Source organism: Corvus kubaryi, unplaced genomic scaffold, assembly GCF_017639235.1.
Source record: "Corvus kubaryi isolate FWS band 111438036 unplaced genomic scaffold, C.kubaryi_AGA036_p1.0 split3-37173, whole genome shotgun sequence".
NCBI classification, from domain to species: domain Eukaryota; kingdom Metazoa; phylum Chordata; class Aves; order Passeriformes; family Corvidae; genus Corvus; species Corvus kubaryi.
The window spans coordinates 614729-640587 of record NW_024582085.1 but is presented as its reverse complement, the minus strand read 5'-3'; the positions used below and the strand labels follow the sequence as shown (position 1 = coordinate 640587).

Sequence of the window (25859 nt, the reverse complement as noted above, 5' to 3'; positions counted from 1 at the left end):
ATTTATGCAGTAGATATGTCTAGTAAAAGCATTTACTGTAATTTAATATAAAAGCAAGAATCACACAATTTATTTAATAACTTTACATATGCATTTAAAGGTCTGTCTTCCTGAAGAGACAATTTATGCCAAATTTAATGTGTGAACTATGTATTAGCTGCAAATGAACATGTTGGTCATGATCACGAACCTGTTAGAATCAACCTTAATTTGGGGTAAAAAAAAAATAATAATTTTAATAATTGAAGCTGGAGAGTGCTATTAAAATAAAAACCACTGAAACAGACTTAAAAGCAGGGTATTTTGTCTATTAAACTTGGTGCCTGCCTGCATTGCCCACCCCAAGCCACAGCCTTATTTCTCTTGTTTTTCTGACACCTTATTTTTGCGGTTGGGTTAATGTTCTGGTGCCTCTGATCGTAGCCTGTTACTTACGTTACAGTTTTATGAGGTAGGATAAAAAAGCCTCTTCCCCTGCTCCTGACAGGGAGAAGTCAACCACTTCTTCCCTTCCCTGTTTTTCTTTTTCAATTTAATAGTTTATCAGACTCCTCTGAGAACTGCTTCAACTCACTAATGCACCTTGCACACAAGTGTGAAACTTGCTTAAGGAAATCACTCATGACACAGGTCCAGCAAGCACTAAAATTGATGCACAAGAGAGCAGGCTTTTTCTTTTTTGGCAAGAGAAAGGAAGGGTAAAGAGTTTTCCCCACCACCCTGTCCCTTTTCCATGGCAGCTGGATGTTAAATTGGATCAGCTGCTCATGAAACCTCAGCCATGGTACAACTGCTTCACTTGTATGCAGGGCACTGCTGTTAGAGTAGCCAGGAATGCTCATATACCCAGCCTGGGAAAAAAGTTTAACTTTGGCTTAGGAAAACAGTTGCACTAGAACATTGCATAGTCAAAGGCTTGCACTTCTATATTTTTCTGTTTGCAGAAATAGATTGTTAAATGTGGTAGTTACAAAACTGAAAGTATGTTTAATATTCAACTAAGATATATTCTTCAGGTTGAAGATGAATACCGAGTGTTCCAAGAAGAAGCCAAGAAACAAATTGAGGATCTCAATGTGACTCTAGAAAAACTTCGGGCAGAACTAGATGAAAAAGAGACTGAGAGGAGTGACATGAAAGAAACAATCTTTGAGTTGGAGGATGAAGTAGAGCAGCACCGTGCTGTGAAGCTTCATGACAATCTTATCATATCTGATTTGGAGAGTAAGTATTACGCATTTCTCTTGAGAGAAAGGATAATTTAAGAAAAGCTCAAGAAGAACACTGTAATTCTGAAAATATTTTCACTTGTCTTTTGTATGTCTGAATTCAAGTCAGACTGGGTTTTGCAGAATCTTTACACACTGGGGAAGAAAAAAATCAAGTCGGCTTAGCTATTCTAGACCCACTTGGTGTGGGAATACAAACCTGTGAATAGAGAAGAAATATGAAATCTGCTAATACCGTTTTCAAGTTGTTCTTCAAAGTAGAAAAACATTTAGTAGAACACATGTTTACTGTGTACCTGTCTAGCTCTCTGTGCCTTAGTTCCCCCTCTGATCTTGAAGACCTGCTCAGACATTCCTACCACGGGCTGGAATTCTGCAATTAATCTCCATCTAAATAAGAACGTGGGCAACTCTACCCTGGCAAGCTATATTTGCACAGTGCTACTTACAGAATTCAAATATCTGTTAGTCTTCCATGTTATTCAAAGATGAAACAAGATAGCAAAAAAACCAAAGCATGATTCCTTCTAACAGCAAGGGAAATATTCATAGAAAAGGTTCTAAATTGGTCTGCTATCAAGAAAAGTTAGTGTCTTAAGCAAGCTAAATTGTTTATTCAAGCTCAGTATCTTCAGACATGGCTGTGAGTGTTGTTTCCCTGAGCAACCCTTTTTTATCTTGAAAGGCAATCACCGTTTCTCTTTACAAAATTGTTCTAAGTTTTTTCCCTTTCTGTGCTAAAAGACAGTCATTTTGTAGCAAAGACTCAAAAAGGTTGAACACTTTTCTACTTGTTTTATTTTGTCCATTAACTGAAATACACTCATACAGGGAACAGCACCATAGTCAAGTAGATATTTAGGTATCTGCCCAGCAATACCTGATTACGAGGCAGCTCTGATTTTTAGATTCTTCTGCTTTGTGGGTACAAACTAGCTGTCAGATACTTAATTTCAAACGGTAAAAATTCAGGCAGACAAACCTCTGCCAGGGGAGAAATTCTCAACAAAAATTGCGACAGTCTTTGTTATTCATTGGTCTTGAAATAGTTTGGAAAATTCATCTGGACCAGCCAATGTCCTGACATGATCTTTTCGGAGGAAGCAAGCTGTTATTTTAGTTACAGGCTGGAAGGAGAGTGGCATCTAGTGGCAGTAAGAAAGGATGGCACCCGAAAAATTATATCGACTTTAAAAAGTGTATTTTTTCTGACAACTTTAAAATGCTGTTTATTGTGGAGTCATAGTTAAACCTCTTACAGGGTTTTGAGGTAGTCTCTAAGTACTGACAGCATAGAACATTGTGAAAAATCTGGGACTTAGAGGTAGTACATACAACATTTAAAAGATAGAATTCTAAACACAAAATGGAAAATTGTAACTTAAAGGATTTACCAAAGACAGACTTTACACTTAGGAGAAAGATGCCTCATAGATGAGGTGGTGAGTGTTAATTCAGTTTAATGATTAATCAACACAAATAGTAATGTAGGAATGGAAACACTCCAAGCACTGGTACTTAGGGCACACTTCACTGTGGGCTTTTCAAACACCAAAAAGAGGCACAAGGAACCTAGAACGGAACATTTTTCACAGTAATCCGCATATTGAACTGTCATACTTTAGCTGTTAATATGTCTGGCTGCAGAAACAGGGATCTCTTTGATGTGTGCAGTAGGATGCAAATTGCATTGATTAAAAACACACAGTATGTTCCTGACATCCATCCAGATGTGGTGAGAGCTGCAGTCACTGCAGCTGAGCTCGTTACTGGTGGGATGAGGAGTATTTAAGCATAGTGCTAAAAGGGCCTGGAGGGGAAACCTAATGAGGACCAGCTGAGGGCACTTGTTTGTCCAGCCTGGAGGAGACTGAAGGGAGACCTTGTTGTGGTCTTCAATCTTTGCTCTCTGTGACTGGTGACTTGAGGAAATGGCTGGAGCTAAATCAGGGGAGGTTTGGGCTGGATACCAGGAAAAGGTTCTTCACCCGGAGGGTGGTTGGCCACTGAACAGGCTCCCCAGGACAGTGGTCACAGCCCCAAGACTGACAGAGCTCAAGGAGTGTTTGGACAATGCTCTCAGGCACAGGGGGGGTTGTTGGGGTGACCTGTGCAGGGCCGGGATTTGGACTCTGTGATCCTGATAGGTCCCTTCCAACTCAGGATATTCTATGATTCTATTTTATGTAAAAAGTCTAAGAAATATTAAAATAACCTGTATGTTTTATATCCTCCCTACTGTGCTGAGCTGGAACAGGCAGTGGGGAAGGCTGACACTGCACTAGATGGCGCGTTCCCTCTGGGTTTCTCTTCTGACTCTCAAAAACTCAGTAGTCAGGTAGCCCAGCTGGCACATTAGTCATCCACAGTAACTAAGGGGGAAATAGAAACCTATTATTCTCCCAAGCAGTTAATAAGAGTTTGTGAGGAAATTTTTTCTGGAAGAGTTTGACTCCTGATGTGCAGAAACTGTGTATTTGTAGGTTAGCTTACCACTTCTCAGAGGTTTCTTCTGAAGAACAAAAATAATCATTGCTTGTTCTCTTAGCACAGGGTGCATGTGCATGTAGGTTCTCCTAGTCTGTAACTATTTAAGTCAGTAAATTTTTAGGACAAGGGTAGGTGAGCTAGAAGGTGGATATATTTAATTTTCAGTGAATAGTTCTTTTATGGAGCTGACAGCGTTAGTTTTAATTCTGCTATATCTCATTTGAAAAGGATCTTGACAGCAGTTATGAAATGAAATGTTTACATTACCATATTTTGTTAGTACTTTTTCTTTTTTTTCTTTTTTCTTTTTTTTTTTTTTTTTTTTTGCTAATGGTGGTCCCTTAAAAAGTCAGCTTTCTTGCTGTATAGGTGTATTGTCTGACATGATGATCTCAAAAGTAAGATTGATCTACGAGTTGCCTGAGCTTTGGTATTTGTACCCATTTCCTCTTCCTTACAGAAGGAAGCTGTATTTCTTAAACTACGCTGTGTATTTGTGATTGTGCTGGGATAGCTATTTGTAGGCTAAAGAATCAAAATGCTCTCCCAGTAGAAGGCATGCCTGTGTTACCAGTACAAAAACTGTGAGAGTGTCCATTGTGGAATTGCCTGTGTCAGAATGACTTCATTTAGTGTCCTTTCCCAGGAATTGTCATGTCATTTTTTTCTGAAACTACTGCACGTATCTGAATATTGTTAGTATTTTTCCCTTATGTTTTCACCAGAAATTATTGAAATTAAACAACTGAACGTTGATACTCATTTTTATTTCAAAGTGATAAATTCTAACTGCTAGTTATAATTAGTAAAAATTGCAGATATAGAACATCATGATACCTTTTCCCTGGTAGCCTTACAAAATTCTTCCTCCCACCCCTAGCTCTAGTTGTAATGGTTTTCTTTACCATTTGTAGTCTGCACGTCCCATAATTTTTTTTTCTGCCTATTAGGTAGAGGCAAGGCCTTGTCAAACTGTGGTTTAAATTAATATAATTTTGTGAAATGTAGATGTAATTGGATCATGCAGTAAAACACAAACTTGCTGATTTGCCATTTTTGATTATCCTATTCATTCATCAGAAGAGTCTCCTTGTTCTTCATTTACCCTAACGTGTAGTTACTTTTTCTTTTATCTCAGTCTTCTTTATTGTCTGTGATCCTTAAAAGAAGGAGACTGGATAACGCTAGAAGTACCTGTCCTACCATACTGAAAATTCAGGCATGTGGAGGTGGAAAGAGTTTGTGTGTGTTAGAGAAGAATGTGGAGTTTGTGGGGACGCAGAAAGGAAAGATGCCAAATGGCAACTTCTACGTATTTTGACTACTTGAATTTTCAGGCTGTAGTTGGTGGAAGAGGTGAAATCACTTCTATTAGTCATCATTTCTCACCGTATTTCAAATTCAATTGCAATTTGGTGGGCTGTTTTTTTTTAATCTCCTTGATTGATTGAGGAGGAGAGAGAGCACTGTTTCCAACATCTGCTGTAAACTGCTCTGTATTGTTTATGGTACCTGCAGCATATTCAGACCATTGTGTTTTACTTCAAAGCATAAATACACTAAAATGTAATGGTGCGTTTCATAACTCACAGAAGCTCAAAACAGTGGCACTACACAAGCTTTAGCTGTGGGTGCATTTATGGTTTCTGGTTTGTAGTTATTTTTAGATAGTTTGCTTTTAGTACTACTGCAAATTTTGTTTTTAAAAACATTTTTTCTTTGAACTGTTTTAAAAGTGAAAATGAACATCAGCTTGACTTGTTCCAAAATGTATTTAAAGGGAAAGGTGGGGGTGATGCCTTGAAGTGGCTACCTGAAAACAGAAGCTAGACAAGAATAAGAGAATAAAAGTAGCTTTTTATTTGAGGGCCTTCAAAGGTACACCTTGGGAGTGTAAAGCCTACGAGGGGCTCCACCCGAGATGGGTGCTGGGTCATGGGTTCTTCACACTTTTATAAGTTTGGTCCGTTTGCATATCAGGGTTAATTCTCCAATTATAACTTCAGTTAATGATGTAATTACCCCAAGTTTGCCCCTCCTTTTCAAAGACTTTTAGTTTACACATTTTGGGGACTGGGACAATCAAGGTGTCCTTGAAGAGCAAAGCTAGAGAGGCTTTGTTACGTCTGACCAGCACGAGAGAACAGTAGTTAACAGGCCACATGAAACTTCAGAGTTACACACTAGGCAGTACAGGATTTGAAAAATATAAAAGTTAAAACCTAAGGCATCAGGGGGAGCAAGTTTTATAACTTTGACCTAAAGCTGGCTGCTTATTTCTGAATTTAGCTCAAACAAGTTGTGTATAAAGAGACAAGCTAAAAATTGGAGGGCTTTGCTTGAGTATCATGGTAGCATGAGATTTGAGTGGCCCACCCTGTAGGCTTATCTTCAAAGCTTAAAGATCAGCTGGGTGCAACTTGAAATGGGCAGTCTTACAAGGAGGAGATAAATACAGAAGTATCTGTCTAATGTTCCAACTTTTCCAAGTTTGAAAGGTTATCATGTTTTCAGGCCAGCTGAGGTTTATATGATTCTTGTAAAGAAATTAACTGTGCCTTAAAAAGTCCCTGTACTTGGTGCTGTTGAGGAAGGTTTTGTGTTTTGAATAGCCTAAATATATTAGGCATGTTCAGTCATGTTGTGGAAAGAGCATTGCTAATATACAGGAAAAGTATTTGTTTCCAGCAGGTGTTAGGATAATTAACCTGAACAAAAAAATGCATTTAGTCAGTTTCTTCATCATTTTTACAGTTTTTACAGTCACACGATGCTATAGAAATAAAACATCCTAGAATCAAAGACTCAGTGAAGTGACACACCAATTAGAAATTTATGCTGTGTTCTTCTTCATTAGTTGCTTTGTTTTAAGAATGGAGTCATCAATCACATTGTCCTTGTGTATTGAATAAAGTCACAAATGAATAATAATTGCAGTAGCCAGTCTGTCAGACGCCACACAGGAGCTGCTGGTGATCGGGCTGTGAACCCTTTTGTGTTGCTGCTGACAGATTTAGGGGGACCATCTTTCTCATAACACGAGCTCACAGACTGTTTGGCCTTTTGCTGTAAATATAGTTTGCTTTGACCTCAAATAGTAGCTTGATAGACAAGAATGTCAGATTCTTGGGGACATGAGTTCAATTTTATCCCTGTGGAAGGCACTGCTGCGAGTGTTGTGTCAGCTGCTTTGTGGAGAAATTAAACTGTGAATCAAAAGGCTTCGTGCAAATGAATCGTGAATCAAAAGGCTGCAGCTTATGTTTGAGGAGAGAAAACCCCCAGACATCCATGTTTTTAGGATCCTTTCATGTTAAATTACCTACCTTGTTTACTTGCTCTTTGTTATTGCTTTGTCATTTTAATATGGTGATTTGGGATTTGTATAAGAATTGACTTGCTTATGCTGCTCACCTTACCAGTCACAGAGAAATGTGTACCTATTAACACCCTCTGGCAAATTTATTCCTTCTCATACTGTGTTTCTTCAGATGTCTTTGGTTATAAAAATATCTTCTCTGAGTAAGTCTTCAAAAATATTTGCAGGTCTTTTCAGTTACTCATTTTTAGGTAAATTAATCCCTGACTAAGATCTTACAGGGAATTTAACTTTTTTCCCAGATACAGTTAAAAAACTTCAGGACCAAAAGCATGACATGGAAAGAGAGATCAAGAATCTTCACAGGAGACTCCGGGTGGGTAGAAACCGAAAAAGTTAATAAATTGTAAGCTTAGAATGTCATAAGACCAGCATATGAAATTGTGAAAAGATAATATGATTAGATATAATGCCAATAAAATAATTATTTCTGAGAGACAGGCATAATGGGAATATATTTACTAATCTATAGGCACCAAACAATGCTAAAAATTTCTCAGTGTCACAAAGATATGATGTTGGGTTTAGGAGAAAATGTTCCTGTGTATTTTGATGTGGAGTTTAATATTATATATTCTTTTCCACCACTTTGAACATTTTATTTGTCTCCAGAAAAGAAATTAATGACTTTCAAAGTCTAGTTACTTCCAGCAAAACCTCTTCAATTTAACTTGGAGTTAGGTTGTGCCTAACACTGGACGAATGCCTCTGCCATTCCTGTAAATCGTTTCCTTTAACAGCATAGGAAAACTATGAATAATAAGGATAACTTTTATTTTTAACTTCCAAATTCATGCTTCCAGGAGGAGTCAGCAGAATGGCGTCAGTTCCAGGCAGACCTGCAGACTGCAGTGGTTATAGCCAATGATATCAAGTCCGAGGCCCAGGAAGAGATTGGGGACCTGAAGCGCAGATTGCATGAAGCTCAGGAGAAAAATGAGAAGCTCACTAAGGAGCTGGAGGAGATAAAGTCACGCAAGTATGCAAATGACAGCAGGGATATATGGTCTCTTTTGCAGGGGAGGTGCAGTTTTGGAAATCCAGATTGTTAATTATTGAGACTCCAGATGTTTTTAAATCCTCCCACTGTGAGGATCCATATTTCAGCAAGCTGCTTTATGCTGCTTTCAGCGGTCAAAATAGGTACACTTACAACAGCAATATTTGTTTCTTTATACTGTATACTTCATCCACACAGGGTTTTACGAAACCAGGTTGGAGTGGAGGATTTTTTCAGTTTAACAGCTAAACATGATTTCGCTTCCCACAGTGTGAAAAACAAGCAGTGTTGGCTTTTCTGTACCATCATTAATATTTCTTATTAGCAGCCAAGGCTTTTGGTGTGGTTAAAAACACAGCTGGGTTTTTACCTGAGAAGAAACAATCATCTAGTTCTGGATATAACCTGTACTGTTTTCTTTCCACTGATAATTAGAGGTGCTTTGTATATAAAAACAAAAATAATCCAAATTGTGATGTATTGTGGCTTGAATTAGGTGCTCCACTTAGAAACTGAGTCTTTCAGAAGTATGAGTGTCCTCAAACAGGAACATCTTGGACAGCACCATTTGAATCCTGACTGCATTGTCTTTAGGGGTCAGATATGTATATAGCTTACAGTAATGATGTTTGTTGTGTATACAGTGAACAATTGTTTTCTGCACGAATGGGAATTTTGTAGGATTTACATCACATTTAGCCCAGTATCCAACAGGATAGGAGATAGCACAGGCTGTGAAACTTGGGGAAAAGCTGATGCTGCCTGAAGATGTATGCCAGAAATATATTCTTACCTCCTTAGTATTAAATTGTTTTCCATTTATTCAGGTGGAAAAAAATTCTCCCCTCTGAGATGATTATTTTAATGTGGAATCATGAAATCCTTAAGTATTAATTTTTTCCATCTGTGTGTGTGAGAGAGATAGGAGCAGGAATTAAGCCTTATATCAAATATTGATTTGATAGACTTTTTTACCAGATGCTAAGCTCTGTTGCTGACAAATAGTAAGAATTTACAGTGATAATTTGGGTTGATAATCTATTTCTAAATTACAGTGGAAAGAAAACTAGGTTAATGTAATAACCCATTTGGACCATAGATTTTAATTCAGCTTCAATTTGTGTTGATTTTTTTAAGACTTTGCATGTTAAAATGTTTTTTAAATACCCTAAATGAGCTGCACATTGACTTCAGGCAGGAAGAAGAACGTGGTCGAGTGTACAATTACATGAATGCAGTAGAGAGAGATTTGGCAGCTCTGAGACAAGGAATGGGCCTGAGTCGCAGATCATCCACCTCCTCAGAGCCAACTCCCACTGTGAAAACACTCATCAAGTCCTTTGACAGTGCCTCCTCCCAAGGTGAGTTCCACCAGCCAGAGCAGCAGCTGCACCAGGCTGCCCTTCTGCATGTGTTGACGTGGTCACCTCTGATGGCTCAGCTAATTTAGAGGCAAGCTGCTTTATCCTGTCATGATCTATAAGTGATGGCTGAAACAAACCAACCCAAACTGGACTGCAGAACAGATTGTTCACTGCAGTTAAGTATAAGCATCCTTTTTTTGTCTTGTCTTTTTTTTTTTCTTTGCTATCGCATTGCCAGTGACTCATATGCTGAATGCTTTGATTCAGTGCTCCTGTATATTAGAAATACATAAACACATATGACACACATAATTATAGCTGGAAGCACAGCTGATTTCAGCCTGATTATTAAAATGTGAACTTAGTGTACCAAATTAAGCATTTTAAAAGCCATGTAATAGCTAGAGCTGAGTTTATTTATTTTAATAACTTATGTTCTTATGTTCAGAGCTCTGATGAAAGTTAAAAGTAAGATCCAGCCAGTATCACCTATTTGAAAGATGTAGGAAATATTTTCTAACATGAAAGGAGTCTCACTCTTGAGACTTTACTATGATTCTGATTGTGGGAACAAGTGCTGTTCTTCTCTACAGATGACCAGAATAAGGAGTCCAAGTTATTATTCTGAAATGAGAAACACTTGGGTTTCACCTTTAACTGCGTATGAGACCTTGTATGGATTAAAATATTGCCCTTGCCAGGTCTTTAGATTTTGAATTTCATGTGCAATAAAGTCTGATGTGAAAAGGCTTGGTCTGAAGCAGACTAAGTTAGCAGAGACTTACAGTACAGCACTGTATACAGCAAAGCTGCTTTTGACTGCTTAGAACCAGGAAGTTTAAGATATAGAACCATCTCCGTTATTTAACGATTCTGTAAATGCTTCTATTTCCATGCTTTCTCTTTTTGTTCATAGGTATTTACAGTTTTTTACTTTTCTGGTGTTAATTTAGAAAGTTTTTTTAGTGTGTTACTGGAGGAAGGTGCTTTCTTGCCAGAGTTAGTTTAGTTAAATGATAAATCCCCTCTTCCTTCGTTGTAATCTTTTATTTCAAACTAATATCTGCCTTCTACCTCAGTATTCATGCTAATCATGTTGTTAAATAATCAGATTACTGATTCACCAATTTAGAATTTTTCTGTTTCGTATATTTCTAAACATGTTATTTGTTTAATCCCAAAATTTAGGTATATAATGTCTAGTGCTTGTGGACTTTGATTAGAAACTAGAAAGGAGAAGCAGGTGATATCGTTTATCTTTCTTGTATTACTGGCAGAGCCAGGAGCCTGCTGCTATCTCTTTAATTGTCTGAAGATCAGAGAACTAGTAATGCCATGATTTACATCTGCCAAGGTAATAGTATCCTGCACCTTAGCCTTGTCCACCCCCAGCAAACTTACGCTTTTACCATGGATGATAGAAAGACAGAAAATGAAGGTAATTGCAGGGGAGTAAATGTGTAGGCATACTTTCAAATGACTTTTCAGTCAATTGCTAATTGAAATTCTGAAAGTGTGATCTGGTAAAACTGGTAATGTAAAGTACAAGGTGAGAGTTGGCTTTAGCAGTCTCCTGTTGCACTGCAGAACAGTGTCATGCTCACAATGGCTTCCTTTCCATGTTCCTCCTAGTTCCAAGCCCTGCTGCTGCCACAATTCCTCGCACTCCCCTGAGCCCAAGTCCCATGAAAACTCCCCCAGCTGCTGCTGTATCCCCTATGCAGGTGGGTGTCTTATGACTGCACTTAATCCTGCTCTGTGAAGAAGACTGTGTGAAACTACAGGTGGTAACATACAAATGTTGGCTGACTTGTTGGGGAAATAATGATAAAATGTTGCCTTAAGTAAGTAATTACTAAACTGTTCAGTCTAACAAGAGTCTTTCACTGAGAACCATGTTGGAAATTTGGAAGTTCTTGTTAAATATTCCCAACCATTGCTATTCCTGTGCTACTAAAAATCATGAGAGGAAGACTTTATTTGCATTCCTTAGCTGTACAGTTGCTGTTAGTCAGTTCTTAGTCCTGTGCCTGGCAGGAAAACAACAGTAATCCCCTTTGGCAGTGGACTAAGGTCTGTGCAGAATCTGTCAGCAATCATCAGTGTAAATGTATCTTTCAATACAGGCCTGACGAGGGAGGATTGAAATAATTGCAAATTTATGATCTTTGTTCATTTTGTACTGACAGGGTTTGGCCAGTGTGTGATGGTGCTGTGTGTTTTGTGCTGTCCCCTCTGAAGCTTTGTCCTTTTGCTCAGGTACTGCAGCAGCCTGGGTGCACTGAGATGGCATTGCCAGGACTCTGATGTTCAGCTTTATAGATCGTTGCTGGTTTTATTATCTTACTTGCTGTGTGAAGTGAGATTTTGGCAGAACCCAACAAGTTTAAGGACAAAGCAGAGGGGACCAGATTCATAAAGAAAAATAAAAGAATGTACTTTGTTTTACTCCTTCAATATCCATGATTCTCCTGTTGCCTTCAAGACACTGCCATCCAAAATTCCAAAACTTGATTTTTACTGTAGGTCAGCGTGATTTGGTAATACATTCTCTCTGCTTGAACTGAGGACTCTGTATCCATATTAGCTTTTAGTCCTCAAGGAACAGTACCTGGAACAGATTGACTGTTCTCCTGTTCTCAGACTAATGCAGCTTTTATTAATTTAAGAGTGAATTTCATGAAACAAATAGATAGCCTTAAAGCAAAGAGAAAGAATTAAATGTTTTGTTGGGAGAGCTTCTGCTGCTTCTTGTGGTTCAGTCACTCTTTACAGCAGTTTTCTAAATTAGTTAAATGTGACAAGTTCGCTGACAGATGCTTTGTTCCTATTGATGTGTCTTTATATTTCTGTTTGTTTCTGTGCTCTTGTAGGAGAAGGCAGACTTAATCTCATGTTCTAAAGGGCCGAACTAGACCTTTGGCAGACAGAAGACTTTTTGGTGAAGCCTAAGGCTTATCTCACTTTATTTACCTGTAAATTAACCATGAACCAAAGTAATCTCTTAGAATACAGCAGAGCTGCTCAGGTTTACAAGCTCTTGTTTGATGTACTTGATCTGCCAGAATTACTTGAATTTTGAATTCAACTTCTGGTGTAGACCCAAGTCATTAACAGCTGGCTACTCATTAGTGGGAAACATTGCCTGAAAAACAAAAAGGAGGGTGTGTAAATGAAAACAGCTTCTATTGTCTTTCTGAAGATAGGTGGTTTTCTTCAAAGTGCTTATCGAGTAATTATCGAGAAGGCAATTTGGTTTCATGACCTCAGTTATGTGAATATTTTCTGCTCGAGAGAAAGGGGGTTGAGTTTTCTTTGTTTTCATATTGCTGCCTTACTTTCTACTGTTGTGTTCTGTGGTATTTTTTTAAACATTTTTTTTGTTTGTGCTCTCTTGAAATTGAAAAGCAAGATTTTAATAAGTAATCACAATGTGAGTTGACTTATTGGCTCCCACCTTATAGAAGTCATCCATGGCTTAGGGTCTTTGAGGAAAGGTGGATCTCTGTATGAGTGTTGCAGTTTATTATCATTAATCTCGGTTGCTTTTAAATGCTATCACAGGGGAAATATTTACATGAATACCTACTAAGAACCTGGCACAGTGTTGATACTTTGATAAGATGGATTGGTTGCAAAAAATATTGTCCAAGTACAGATGCATCAACCATGTGCTTTGTCTTTGGACTGTGTCATGAATTTCCTCAGTCTTGAAGAGTTTTTGTTTGCTTGGTTTGTTTTTCTTTACAGCTGTGTGCGCATGTGTAAGGAGATAGATTCTTGGATATTCTGCAACTCAAAACAAACAAAACCCTTTCTGGCTTCAGGTCCAAGTCTGCAGTGGAACACAGCTGTGTTTTACTATGGCTCTTAGCAGTACTGTAGAACAATTTAGGAAGAGAAGTATGAAGAGAATGCTCTTCAGAATGTGAAAACACCCTTGCTGGGTTAGCCCAAAGCTTAGCTGGTCTGGTATGCCACTGGGAGTGACCAAAGCAGATGCCTAGGGAGGAATATAAGGACAAGGGAATGTATCTGCTGCTTTCCCTGGGTACTTTCTTTTTCTGTTTTGTAGCTGGAGGGCTCTCTGAAGCAGACATGGTTTCAGATTTACAGGTCACCACTGAATGTCCTGGTTTGCTTTGAGCGTATAAACTTCCAGGGTCCAAGCAATTTAGTGTCAAAGACTTCCTATATCTTAACTAGTTAATATGTGAAAAACTGTGTTTGTTCTGCAATTGCCATGTGTAGGTGCACTGGCATGAAGTGCAAAGTGATCATAAAGAGGTACCTGGATAGTGGCCGATGGTCATGTTTCCTTCCATAGCTGACAACAGACACAAGAGTGACAAGTCAGAAGCCAAATATTTGAAGTGATTAGCTCATCCTGCCATAGTTCTGTTTCAAATTTAAAGCATCTCCCAGAGACCTGTGCACCGCTACTAATACATAGATGAAGGCAGGTGAAAGTAGATAAACATCAGTTGGTTCATTTTCCTCTGGTTTGCAGTGTGTTAGTCACTGTGTTACTGCGGGCAGCTGTAAGATATGTAATAAGGAACCAAACAGTGCAATGCAGCCCTGGCTGCAGTGTCAACAGGAGCAAAAAGACAATCAGTTTGTTTTATTGCAAAGAGACAAGACCAATACACAGTAAGTTATCAGTTGAGTGATACAGCTGCTTTCTGACGATATCCATAAAGGATGTTTGTTTTTAAGTGATAAAGGTACATGGCTATCCAGCTCTGTACATACCTGTGTTTCCTGGTTGAGCTCTGTACTCTCCTGTCTTTGCAGTGCCAGTCCCAAAGCTAACCAAAATGAAATATTTTTATTTTAGCCTCATTATCCATTTTAGCTGTTTCCTGGAATGGGGAGATGCAGTTAAATGGCTCACTTTGGTACAGTTCTTGTCCTTTAGTTAGGAAATATTTGGGGTTTTTTTAAGTAGATGATGTAAGTGTGCAATACTAGCTCTTGGGGGAAGCTGTTGTGGGCATTTCTGTGCATGGCTCACAACCACAGTCACTTTCACCTTTAAAGGTATAATCTTTGTCATGCATGTGCAGGACATTGGATATATGAAGTGATGAAATTCTTCATGCTGTACGTTGGCAGTTGTTCTCTCCATTTGACTTCTAGCACAAAAGCATAACTCTAGTTTGATTCTAAGTGATGAATAAATAGCCCTGTAATCCTGCCTGTGCTATGGGGTGCTGTAAAGTATATACCGTTACCTTGTTTTAATCACAATTCTGGATTTGTCTGTCTTGCCTACATAATTTGTCATGAGAAACATCTGACCTTTAGTATTTTATGAAGATAGGACTCATTTAACCTTGGGCCAGATGGAGACCTTGAAAGAGTTTTCATGATAAACACGTTAGTGGACTGATTATGATTAAATACTGGAATCTAATAGAAAGGACAGGGTGAATAAAAAATGAACTATAATTTGCAATAGGCTCTTTGAAATTATTAATTTGAAATAATTGTGGGTGATCCTCCATGAGTCTTCAGCAACTGAATCTGAGTTTCAGTAACTATAAGGGTAATTATTGCTTTGTACAGTTCACCGTGTGAGACTAAAATGCTTATTTTAGTCCTATTCAGTGCTTACTGAATTGTGTTATAAGTCTTAGTATATCTGTGATCATGTCCTTGCTAAAAGTCATATATTGCTAAATATTTTATATGAAACTTGAGAATGCTCAATTCGTAGCTATTTAGAGGAGAACAAAAATTAAACTGACCTGAGAAGGCAAAAAAAAAAAAATTTGTGTTTTATTACATCTTCGACAAATAATAAAATGTCTCTCTCCATTTGTTCCCAGAGCATCTCAATTAAATATGTGGGAACAAAAGCTCTTGACATTCTGAATAAACTCCATTTTTTCAGTAGTGTTTTTCTTAGCAAAGAGTACTTTGGGTCACTGTACCCATTACACCATTATCCCAATTTTCCAGGAAGAGGCACAAAGCTATAAAGGCTTATGTTAATAACACAAATCATGCACTAAACCCTTGGCTTTATATAGGGGGTTGTATTGGTTTAAATAAACACATCAAGTTTAACCAGAACAGGTTTGTTCAAACAAAATATAAATGAAGGTGAGAATTAATATAAAAACTGCAAGAGAATTCACAGCCTTAATTTTTGACATTGATCTGAGGAACAGGTTTCAGTTTAAAGAAGTAAATGTTGCAGGATTAAGGCATAGTCAGACTGGCAAAAGTAAAGGTTTTTAAAGTAAAGAAGGAAAATTTTTCAAAGGTTCCTTTAATTTCATAGTTCTTTAAAAATGAGTAATACTGTAATATCTGAGTTTCTAAAGCTGATTCTGCAATTCCACATTTGTTTTTTTACCTTCCAGTTAGGTTTGACAGAAGTATTTTTCCATTTCAGAGGCATTCCATAAGTGGGCCAATCTCGGCTTCAAAACCCCTTGCTACACTGACAGACAAAAGACCAAGCTATGCAGAAATTCCTGTTCAAGGTACTGATTCAAGTTCATTTAAACTTTGGTTTTAGCACTGCTATTAATACTTTTAAAAAAAGTTATTTAGTATCCAAGACATGATCATGTTACGTACTTTTTATTATTGAAATATCTTCATAGAATCATAGAATATCTCATGTTTAAGTTCTTTTTATTTGTGTTTCACCACACGTGGTGGTGTAACATAAAGATGCTTTTTTGAATTTTCAACAGAACCACAATTGCATGCTGATAACTTGATATTATTCTGACAAGTTTTAGTGTGTGCATAAACTAAGACCACTTGTAAAATCAAGATAAGATAATTTCAGGGACATATCTTGCAGGTGTCCCAGATACTAAAATATCCCACCTCTGGGGTTACATTATTTGTGTGGTTGCAGGCTTTTTAACCCCCCGAAACGAAACAAGGGTGATGGTTGGCATTGTATTGCATGTGAATAATAAAATAAATGTATTAAGTATTGAATCTTCAGGAGCCAGATGAAAAATTGAATGGAATCAAGTGTTGATTTATCTATTTCCCAATATTTCCCTGTTCTGTGAACTTTGTTTTGTCTCTCAAAACACTGTTCACAATGTGCTTTTCCTGTGAGAATGAATGGCTATCATGTGTTGGGTGTAGCTCTCTGATTTATGCCTGCTTTAGGGGCTTTTTGTGTGTAGATGTTTCTCAAGATAATCCCCATATGACTCCAGGCAGAATATTTCCTCTCAATTTGGTATTCCTGAGGCCTGATGTTTTCTAAAGGGTTGGGTTTCTTATTTCTGTAGCACTTCACAATAGTCTGTATGTGCCAGATTTCCTTCTTGCTTTTGTTGAATCCATATTGAGGCTATTTGTACAATGCAGCTGCAGTTTTAATTTTAGAAACTTTGATATTTTTAGGAATATTGAAATGCCTTTCCAAGAAGATAATTCAGGATTCTTTAATTATTACAGAGTTCATGGGTAGACATAAGCTTAAACACAAAATGAGTGGTATGTTTTACATGGCTTTTGTGTTTTCCTTAGAGTCAGTGAATGCAGGAGCCAGGACTGTGTTCCAGTAGTGAGAGTGGCAGACAGAATTCCTGTTTACAGCCATACAGATATATTTTTAATGTATGTCTGTAGCAATGTATGTTTCTTATGTCACATCTTCAACTAATAAATGGGGTTTCACTTTCCTTAATCCTTGTTTCCATGAGGTTTTATATTCAAATCACTGTCTTCTAAGTGTTTCTACATAGGAGTATGTAAACCTTTTGTTTGCAGTTTTTACTTGAAGGAATATTTCATAATAGGAAATAGCTTTGTTTTGTTGCTACAGAAAATTAATTTTGATGTAGTTTTTTTAAACTCATTGGCGTTAGGCAGAACTAATCTTGCAATACAATATGTAAAGGCACCTTTTAGACTCTGCTCCATGGAGGAAGAAAGGAAAAAATGTGTAGTTTTATTTAATAATAAAATTTTTAAAACCCCTAAAGCCCAAAAAATGCCAATACAACAAACCAGAGAGGAGGAAAAAAGAAATAACCTGAGGGACAAAGCAATCTGGTTTACCACTGAACACTGTGAAGGGCATGTTGAGTATTTTTGACCATGTGCTGAATGGGGGTTCCTTTCTCAGCCCTTTGGTGTAAGAGTTTTTTGTTTGGTTTTTTTTTATACCAGGGCATGCAGATTAGCAAGAGGCTTTAGGGAAAAAGGATTAAGGTGGTCATGTTGTATTCCTAGTGCACTTCATTGGCAATGGGCAATTTTAGGGCTTCTCTATCTTCCAGATTAAATCAATTGCTCTCCCTAAAATAGCCAAACTCAGGCAATATTCATGACTCAAACCTAAATGTCTTACATTTGACTGGAATCTTCAGTAATGATGATCGCCCTCCTTTTTCTTTGTCCAGAACATTTGTTGAGAACATCCTCCACCAGCCGGCCAGCGTCTCTGCCAAGAGTCCCTGCTATGGAAAGTGCCAAATCTATTTCAGGTAATACCATGGGTTTTAGGTGATTAGGAAAATCAGGAACTCTCATTTCAGCCACGTACTTACAGGTCTACTTTGTGACTGGCATAACCTACAAATATTCTTCAGTATTGCTGATGGTGGTTGCCAGACATTTGATGTTAACTTTGGATTTGAAAAAAAACAGACTTGCTAAATACAAGTTTATGCAGAGTGTTAATTTACTATCAAGCTGTATATACTAGTATGTCAGTATCAGCAGGGGCTTCTAAAACCAAATCTTTATGAATTACAGCACGAATAGTGTGATACTGTGAAAATGATGCTTTGTATAATCTAGGCAGAATTGATTTTAGATAAATATTTTTTTTAAAAGCCTATATTTGTGTAAATGCTTACAAGTTTTAGGTAGTTTTATTTGTCCTAAAAACCAAAATTCTTGTGTCTGGTATTTATAAATTAATGTACTTGCCTCCAGGTCATTAGAAAATAAGTCTCTGATTTACGTGGAGAGTTGAATCTTTGATTTGCAGAAACATAAACAATGGTGACCATTTAAGTATAAAGGCAAGCCTCATACTTTTAACTGGAAACTCTTCCATGTAGAGAACATGTAACAATTCCAGATTTGGTTTTACAGAGTACAGTGCTTGTGCTTTCATTTGAAAGAAAAATCATTTCCTCTGATAAAATGAAGCAAACTCTGTGGAATGTGTCTGACTGGTCTCAGGTCAACGTTTGATATACTTGATGATATTTAATTAATGTCCAGAGCATCACATACATGCAAATTCTTCATTAAAATTAATTGGAAATAAAACAGCTGTCATCTCTAAACTGATTTGGTTTTCTTTTTCCTTAACTACGTGAAGCTTCGCAATGTAAGTATATGGACTAGAGGAAAGTAAATGCTTTGATGTTAAAATTCCTTCTCATTCATTAAATCCTTCAAATGGAAGTAGTGATATTCCATTAAGATACATCTATGAAAATTTTCTTTGCTTCAAAATACAGGCTTGATCATGAATGTTTCTAGTGCAGTCTAAATCCTTCATATTTCCAAAGTGGAAAGAATGCTGAAACCTAGTATTAGATATAGGTTTCTATGCTTGGTTTCTGAACTAATGCTTGTCTGAGAGCAAGTTTGAAAGTTTTTATGTTCGCAAATGATAAATGTATGGGCAATCCCCCCCCCTTAGTGTCTCGAAGAAGTAGTGAAGAAATCAAGCGGGACATCAGTGCACCTGATGGAGCATCTCCAGCATCTCTCATGGCAATGGGTACCACCTCACCACAGCTGTCCCTCTCATCTTCTCCTACAGCATCAGTCACCCCTACAACCAGAAGCAGAATAAGGTAAAAATCCTATATTTGGGTTAATTCCACAGCTGTCTGTCTGGATACCCCTAGTATATAATATTGGTGTTGAGACTGCAGACCCCACACAGTAATGATCTTCACTAATCTGTAAGAGCTTCAGAAAGGGTTTTCTGCAGCTCAGTATATGTTTAAAAGTTAGACTAAAAGTTAAGCTTTTTAAAACTTATGAGTTTATACCAGAGCTTTATAGTCCACTAGAAAAGCAAGCAAAGTCATGTCACTAAATAATAATACCAGTTCAAAATACCATGAAGCCAAATTCAGGAAGTGAACTTACAGCACATGGAGTCGATCATGCAGACTGGCTTGGACCCAGGGAGACCCTGATAAACCTTAACTTCTGTAATCCCACTTGAAGTCAAAAAGCAGCATGCCCAGGTCTTAATCTCAGACACTGGCAAGTCTTTTTTAATAACCATGAGTGAATGGGCCTGGGGTTTTTTGTCCCACAGATGGAATCATAGTGCAAGTCTGAGCAACAAATGGCCAGACAACCTCCTTTGATTAGTAAGACAAAAGATAGGTCTGTGGTAAATTTAAAGCTGTTCCTCTCTGTTGTGTTATCAGTCAGAGGACTTCAAAGTATTTAGTCCTCATGTTATCCAAGTGAAGTCTGTCCTCAGCTCTGCTTCATAGGTTGGAAAACTGGCAGACAAATGTTAAATAACTCTGTCAAGACCATTTCTCACAGAGCTTCCTGACAAAGCTTTTGTACAGCAGAAGTATTAAACCCTTAATATTCAGAGACACTTGCAATATGTAAAAAATTCTGATGTATTCACAGCTTGTGGGTGCTTTTGAAAGTGATTTCCCTGAAATCAGCCTGGGACAGGCCTCAGTGCTGCCCTCCTTTTGTTGTGCAGAAATTAAACTGAGTTTAATTGTGGGTGCTTTACTACCAACAATTAATGTGTATGTTAGCACCTACATTTAAACTGAGTACATCCAGAAATAAGTTTAAAAAAAATGTAAAACACCTGTGTATGAACTTTGAACTGGTAACATTGAGATGTATTGGTGTCAGCCTGCAGACTGGAGCAAATAGTGTGGCATTCCAGGGTGAAACTGTACAGTTATAATTGTGAAATCATTATTGTGCTGCCCAACCATTGCCTGCAATGTTCAGTACTACAAAAGACTTAATGGACTGTGCAGCAGTGGGTGTGTGGTGATGAGTGTGGCCTTTGGAGCCACTCGGAGTGTCACTGCTGGAGTTCAGTTTGTTACATGATCATGTTTCTCTGTTTTCCCCTACCTTTTTCTGAAAGTTATTGTAAGATAAACAGTTATCAGTGTAGTTCACTAGAATAAATACTTGCAGTTTTCTGTTCCCTCTTCTAGTTGAAACTTCATTAGCTCTTTGATTTGAAATGCAGTTGACCTAATGTGTGAACTTGTAAGATTTGTATGTCAAGCCGTTTTTCATTGTCTCCATACAACTTAATGCTAATTTATTTTTTTCAGCAGTGTTTTCATAACTGTGAGAACCTGATATAAGCCGTGTGCTCTTGCTGGAATTTGAGAACAGGCTGTACAGCTCCCTCATGGCTAAACAGTATGTTTAGCGTAAAGAGAGAGGGATATTTTTATTTGAGTTCTATTGTTGCCCCAGATCTCTGTTCTTCAGTTCTCATAGTGTTGCATAACCCTCATTATAGATTGAATATGCAATTCCATTGTTACTTGTTTCAATCACCAAAGGAAAAAATACACCAATGTAAGTTGTTGATATTTATATTGATTTAAGAACTGAAGTACAGAATTTCTTGAAGCATCATTCTGGCTGTGTGGTGCCTATGAAATTTAGGTACACTGACCTATTCAGATAATTGATTTCATATTTAAAATACACAATTATTGACTTCCTTGTTGTGTTAAATCAAGATAAGCAGTTAGGTTTGAAGGCTCAGCATCAAAGATAGCAGTTACTGTTTTGTGTTACTGTCCTGCTGAGCATATATTTTCATGGCTATTTCAGCTGTTACCTCTTTCTAAGTAACTTTGAGATCCTGCCCATCCATATGTCAGTGAAGACTGGCCAAGAAAATTGCAATACATATACTTAAGATTAGTGCCTTAAAACATTTCTTTGTCTATTGGGCCATGATGTCTTTTATGCATTGACCAAGAGATGCTGATCCATGGAACAGTCTCTGGTGTTCTGTTTATAGCACACACGCAGGAAGAAATCCACATTCCATGGATGCTTTCTTTTCCCTTAGCAGGAGCTAGAGAATTGCTACCTGTAAATCTGCAGCAGATGATATGTATTTCCACATTCCACCTCTCTTTCCAGTCACCACATGGGCTGTAAAAAACAAAGAGTTGAAGATTTGAGACTGAATGTGTACAATCCCTTTGTCTTTTGGGAAATATTCACAAAGAGTAACTTAGGGTATCATCTCTGAGAATGCTCTGAAAATCTTGCTTACATCTGATAGTGCTCTTTAAAAATGGCATATGGGGAAGTCTTTGCAGTTCACTGATAGCTATCTGATTTTAATTTTCTAAATGGAGATTATTAAAAATAAGAACAACTTCTGGCACACTTTACGTGCAGTAACTAATATCCATAGTGGTGTAGTACTTGCTCTTTTTGTCAAAGACTGTTTATTCTAATATCTATAGAAATACTGAATCATGTAACTAGGCCACTAAAGAAGTATTAGTCTCTATAATATATGTTTTTTAATCTAAGAATTAATTTCTGAAGCCTGGTAAAGAGATGCTTGTAGTAAAACTCCTGAAAAAATGGCCAACTTAGTTAGGTTGTTCTTTTCTTCCCCAGTTTTTTCTTAAGGAAGAAATTACTTAAGATAGCTTGACAAACTGGAATTGAAATGAATTGACTGCTTTTATTGTGCTAATAGCAAATGGCAGATCAGCCTACATAGATCTCCCCCTTCTTTTTTGAGAACTCCAGGTCTCAGGCAAATGTTCTGTTAATAAAGCCGTGCTGCTCATATGCAAACTTGTTGTTTCAAGGTGACATTTGTAATCAGCCATGAAATGCAAAAGAGATAGCATCAGTTTATTCTCTTTCTAAATACAAAATAAAGTCACTTGAGTTAGCTTAATGGCTCAGGCTAGAACTTACTGTTTGTCAGTTTAATTTTTCAAATTCTTAGAAAGAAATATAATTGAGGTGGAAAGATCTAGTAAAAAAAAGCTTAAAGGAAAAAGAAGGATGATTTGCTAATGAAAGAATTACTCCAAACTAAGTCTCAAGTCTTTTGCAGGTATTCCTGTGTGTTCTGTTTCTCAGTCAGTAGTGCTGTATCCTGCTACTTTCAATGTGCCAAGAATTTGTCCTTCTATTTAAGCCTTTATAAATACCTATTTCTGTTGCGTTATAAGCTCTTCTGGCCTTGTTCCTAGGGAAGAGAGGAAAGATCCCTTGTCTGCCCTAGCAAGAGAGTATGGAGGCTCCAAGAGGAACGCCCTGCTGAAGTGGTGCCAGAAGAAAACAGAGGGCTATCAGGTACCTGCAGAGCTGGCTAACGCTGTGGGCCAGCAGTGGAGCCTGCCCGTGACACAGCCCAGGCTGCTCCACACCTGACTGCATATACTGAGTGGCCCTGGCATGTACTGTACCCTCCCCTTGGAACGTGTGCTCCGAGTCCTGCTCCAGCACCAACAGCTCCTCAGTCACTTTGCTCCATGCAGTAACAGCTTTTTCTTAAGGGGGCAGCTGCCCTCCCATTGAGGCACTTGAAATCAGCCTTTCACAGGTTGCACTTCTGAAACTGGAGCTGAAACTTTATCAACTTAAGGTTTAAATTAATGTTTTCCAAATGCAGCTAGAGTACCATTTCTCAGACTCCAGAGATTTATTTTTTTAATAGGTAATTATCGTAGGGGTATTTTAGGATCTTTGAATGCACTCCCATTTAGCCTATTAGGGATAGTTTGTTTTGTGAAGGTGGCGTGGTCTTGCATTTGAACTTGGCTCTCCACTGTGGTTGCAGACTTTTTTTTTTTCACTTGGTCCAAATGTTATCAGAAGCCAAAAGAACTAACAAGATAACTGTCCAGAGTTCTGCTGATTACATTATTTTTTCAAAAGAATAGTGGCTTCAGCAAACTAAACCAGGATGTTAATAGTCTGACCATGATGTATTTGTTTGGTTAACTTGTATTGAAAGTGTTTGGAGTTCCCAACACAATCCTCAGTTTAAGAACTTTACTCTTTCCATGACTTGAGCCTCACAATGCAGAAGGAAGTTGAGAGCTGCATAACAGGATGGTCGCCCATCCATAGGAAAAGTCCTCCTTCAGCACAATGGACAGGCTGTGATATAAGCCCTCCCCCTCTTCCTGGGGCACGTCTGGTACTAAACTGTGCTATTTCTGAGGATAAGCAGCTTTGTGGAAAGAGCCTTTCTCCTTCCCCACGTTTTAAAAAAGGCAGGATGTTATATTTCTTTATAAATCCTCGAACTAAGTGCAAAAATATTTTCCCATATCGTCTTGAAATGAAAGATGAATTTGACAGCTTCACTAATCTGGTTAGGAAAAGTGATAGAAATTATTCCAAACTTTTAATTCTGTAGTTGTGTGCACATGCAAGAATTTGCTTCTGATTCTACAGATTGCTGCTTATAATTTCTTGAGTTTTATAAACAGTGGTAAAAGGATAGGTTTTGAGATTTTATGTACTTGCTTCAAAACCTGCAGCATGGTACTGAGCACAGAGCATCTGCAGAGCCGTTGCAATGCCTTCATTGAAACTGCAAGATAGTATCAGGAGGTTATATTAAGTTAGTTCTTGTAGAAGAATGTCTTTTGCTTTAGGCACACTCATTTTTCATTTCTTGGTTGTACAGAATTTGATTATTTGCAGCATCGCCTGAAATTCAGTTCTGGTTGAACACCGTGTTGGTGGTGTTCTAATGTTTTAAACATACCCAGCACTGTATTCATTGTGAACAGTGCTTATCCAGCTTTCTGGCATCTCAATGTTATCAATACCAGATAAGGTTTTTTTTCTTTTTTTATTTTCAATGAATCTCTGCTTCATTTTAATTTTTTTAAAAAACTATGTGTATTCAAAACTGACAAACAGTAAACAAGCATCAGCGTAATGAAGCTTCTTCATTCAGTCCTGCTTAAAGGTACTCACCTCTTCTTCCTTCCCTGTCCTCCAGGCATGGACAGGATACCCTCTTTACCTCCAGCTCTTCCTGGTGTCTCACACGCTGCCACAGTTCCCTTTTCTCCCCAGCATTTCCTATCATTAGAACTTCTATTTTTCCTCTGTACCACTGTTGCTTTTGTTTGGTTTAGCACCTGGGTAAGAGCCAGCACATGCTTTTCTGAGCTGCAGGTACATGCTGGCTGCCCAGCCCTCCTCTGTCGCTGAGCTGCTGCAGGAGCCTCACAGAACATGAGTCCTAAATATCAGAGCCTTTTCCTCTAGGAAGAGAAGTAGGTCACTTTCTATCCAGTCACCAATTTCTATACAGTTACCAGTTTGGCCAATATTAGCTGTAAATATGGCAGGCTAAAGGAAAGATACTTGCAAATTGAGTCTGTAACAAGTTCCAAAATGACCCGGAAGATGGTAACCATCCTTTGGAAACAAAGAAAAGGAAGTGTTAGAAGCCTTTTGCTTCAGAATAATTATTTTGTTAATTTTGTCCTATTCATATTAAACTACCCACACTTAAGTAAAACCCTGTAAACCAGTATTTTTCAAGTATGTCTTTGCCAGCATAGAAAGATGTCTCCTTCTATATCCATTGGCAACAGTAATCACTTTTTTGTCTTGTTTTCTCCCTCTCACCTGGAGGTGATGTCCCACAGCTGTAGGTTTTTATGCATAAGTGCATGTAAGGTATTTACAGAAAATTATTTCAGCTGTTGGTGTTTCACAGGGAAGATAAAACTGTACATGTTGAGTTAAAGCTCCATTTCTAACAGAGACATGTTTGCTCCTGGCACTGTTTTCCCTTTCATCCCTGGCATTATATTTTGCACTGGATAGTGGAAAATAGCTAATAAATACTAAAAAATAGTAATCACACAAGTAGCCAGATGCAAATCTTAATTTCTAAAATTTTTTTAAGGTGTACAGGGTTATAGGTGAGCTGCTAGTGCTTCAGCCTGTTATATACCAGATGTGGTGGAGTTGGTTTATCCTTATCAACAACAGCAGGATAAAATACTAAAGAAGAAAAAAGCCACACCAAAGTCTGTCCTGTTTCAAAGAGAGAAGGTTTTCTTTATTCAAAAGATAATTGCAGAGAATACAGCACTACAGAATTGTCTGGTACAACTGGTACGGGGTTTCTTGTCTGCTCAAGTAAAATGGAAGAGAAGTAACTCCTGCTTTCCTATCCCTTCCAGAAAATTGCTTTCAAGCTTTTGATTAAAAGTCTTAAGTACTTATTTCTGCTTTAGAAGCCTGAAACTTTGCGAATGCTAAATAAGTCAAATATGATAGTGTGGTGAAGCTCTTGATTTCAGTCCATTATAGTGGAATAAGCCCTGTTAAAAATCCCTATAAATTACTTCATTGTACACTTTTTCTTGATTTATTCAAGCAGATTTGGAGGGGAATAA

The 25859-nt window shown here is 37.8% G+C and overlaps 1 protein-coding gene across 2 annotated transcripts in view; it reads left to right on the top strand.

Moving 5' to 3' along the window:
- Nucleotides 1-25859, top strand: part of SPECC1L (sperm antigen with calponin homology and coiled-coil domains 1 like) — a 63541-nt gene that overhangs the window by 22135 nt on the left and 15547 nt on the right. For both annotated transcript variants that reach the window (XM_042015128.1, XM_042015127.1), the window contains exons 5-13: nt 1017-1224; nt 7341-7414; nt 7902-8077; nt 9293-9459; nt 11095-11186; nt 15869-15959; nt 17856-17939; nt 19115-19271; nt 22674-22776. In XM_042015128.1, the coding sequence (XP_041871062.1) occupies nt 1017-1224; nt 7341-7414; nt 7902-8077; nt 9293-9459; nt 11095-11186; nt 15869-15959; nt 17856-17939; nt 19115-19271; nt 22674-22776 (1152 nt within the window). The remainder of the gene's footprint in view (nt 1-1016; nt 1225-7340; nt 7415-7901; nt 8078-9292; nt 9460-11094; nt 11187-15868; nt 15960-17855; nt 17940-19114; nt 19272-22673; nt 22777-25859) is intronic.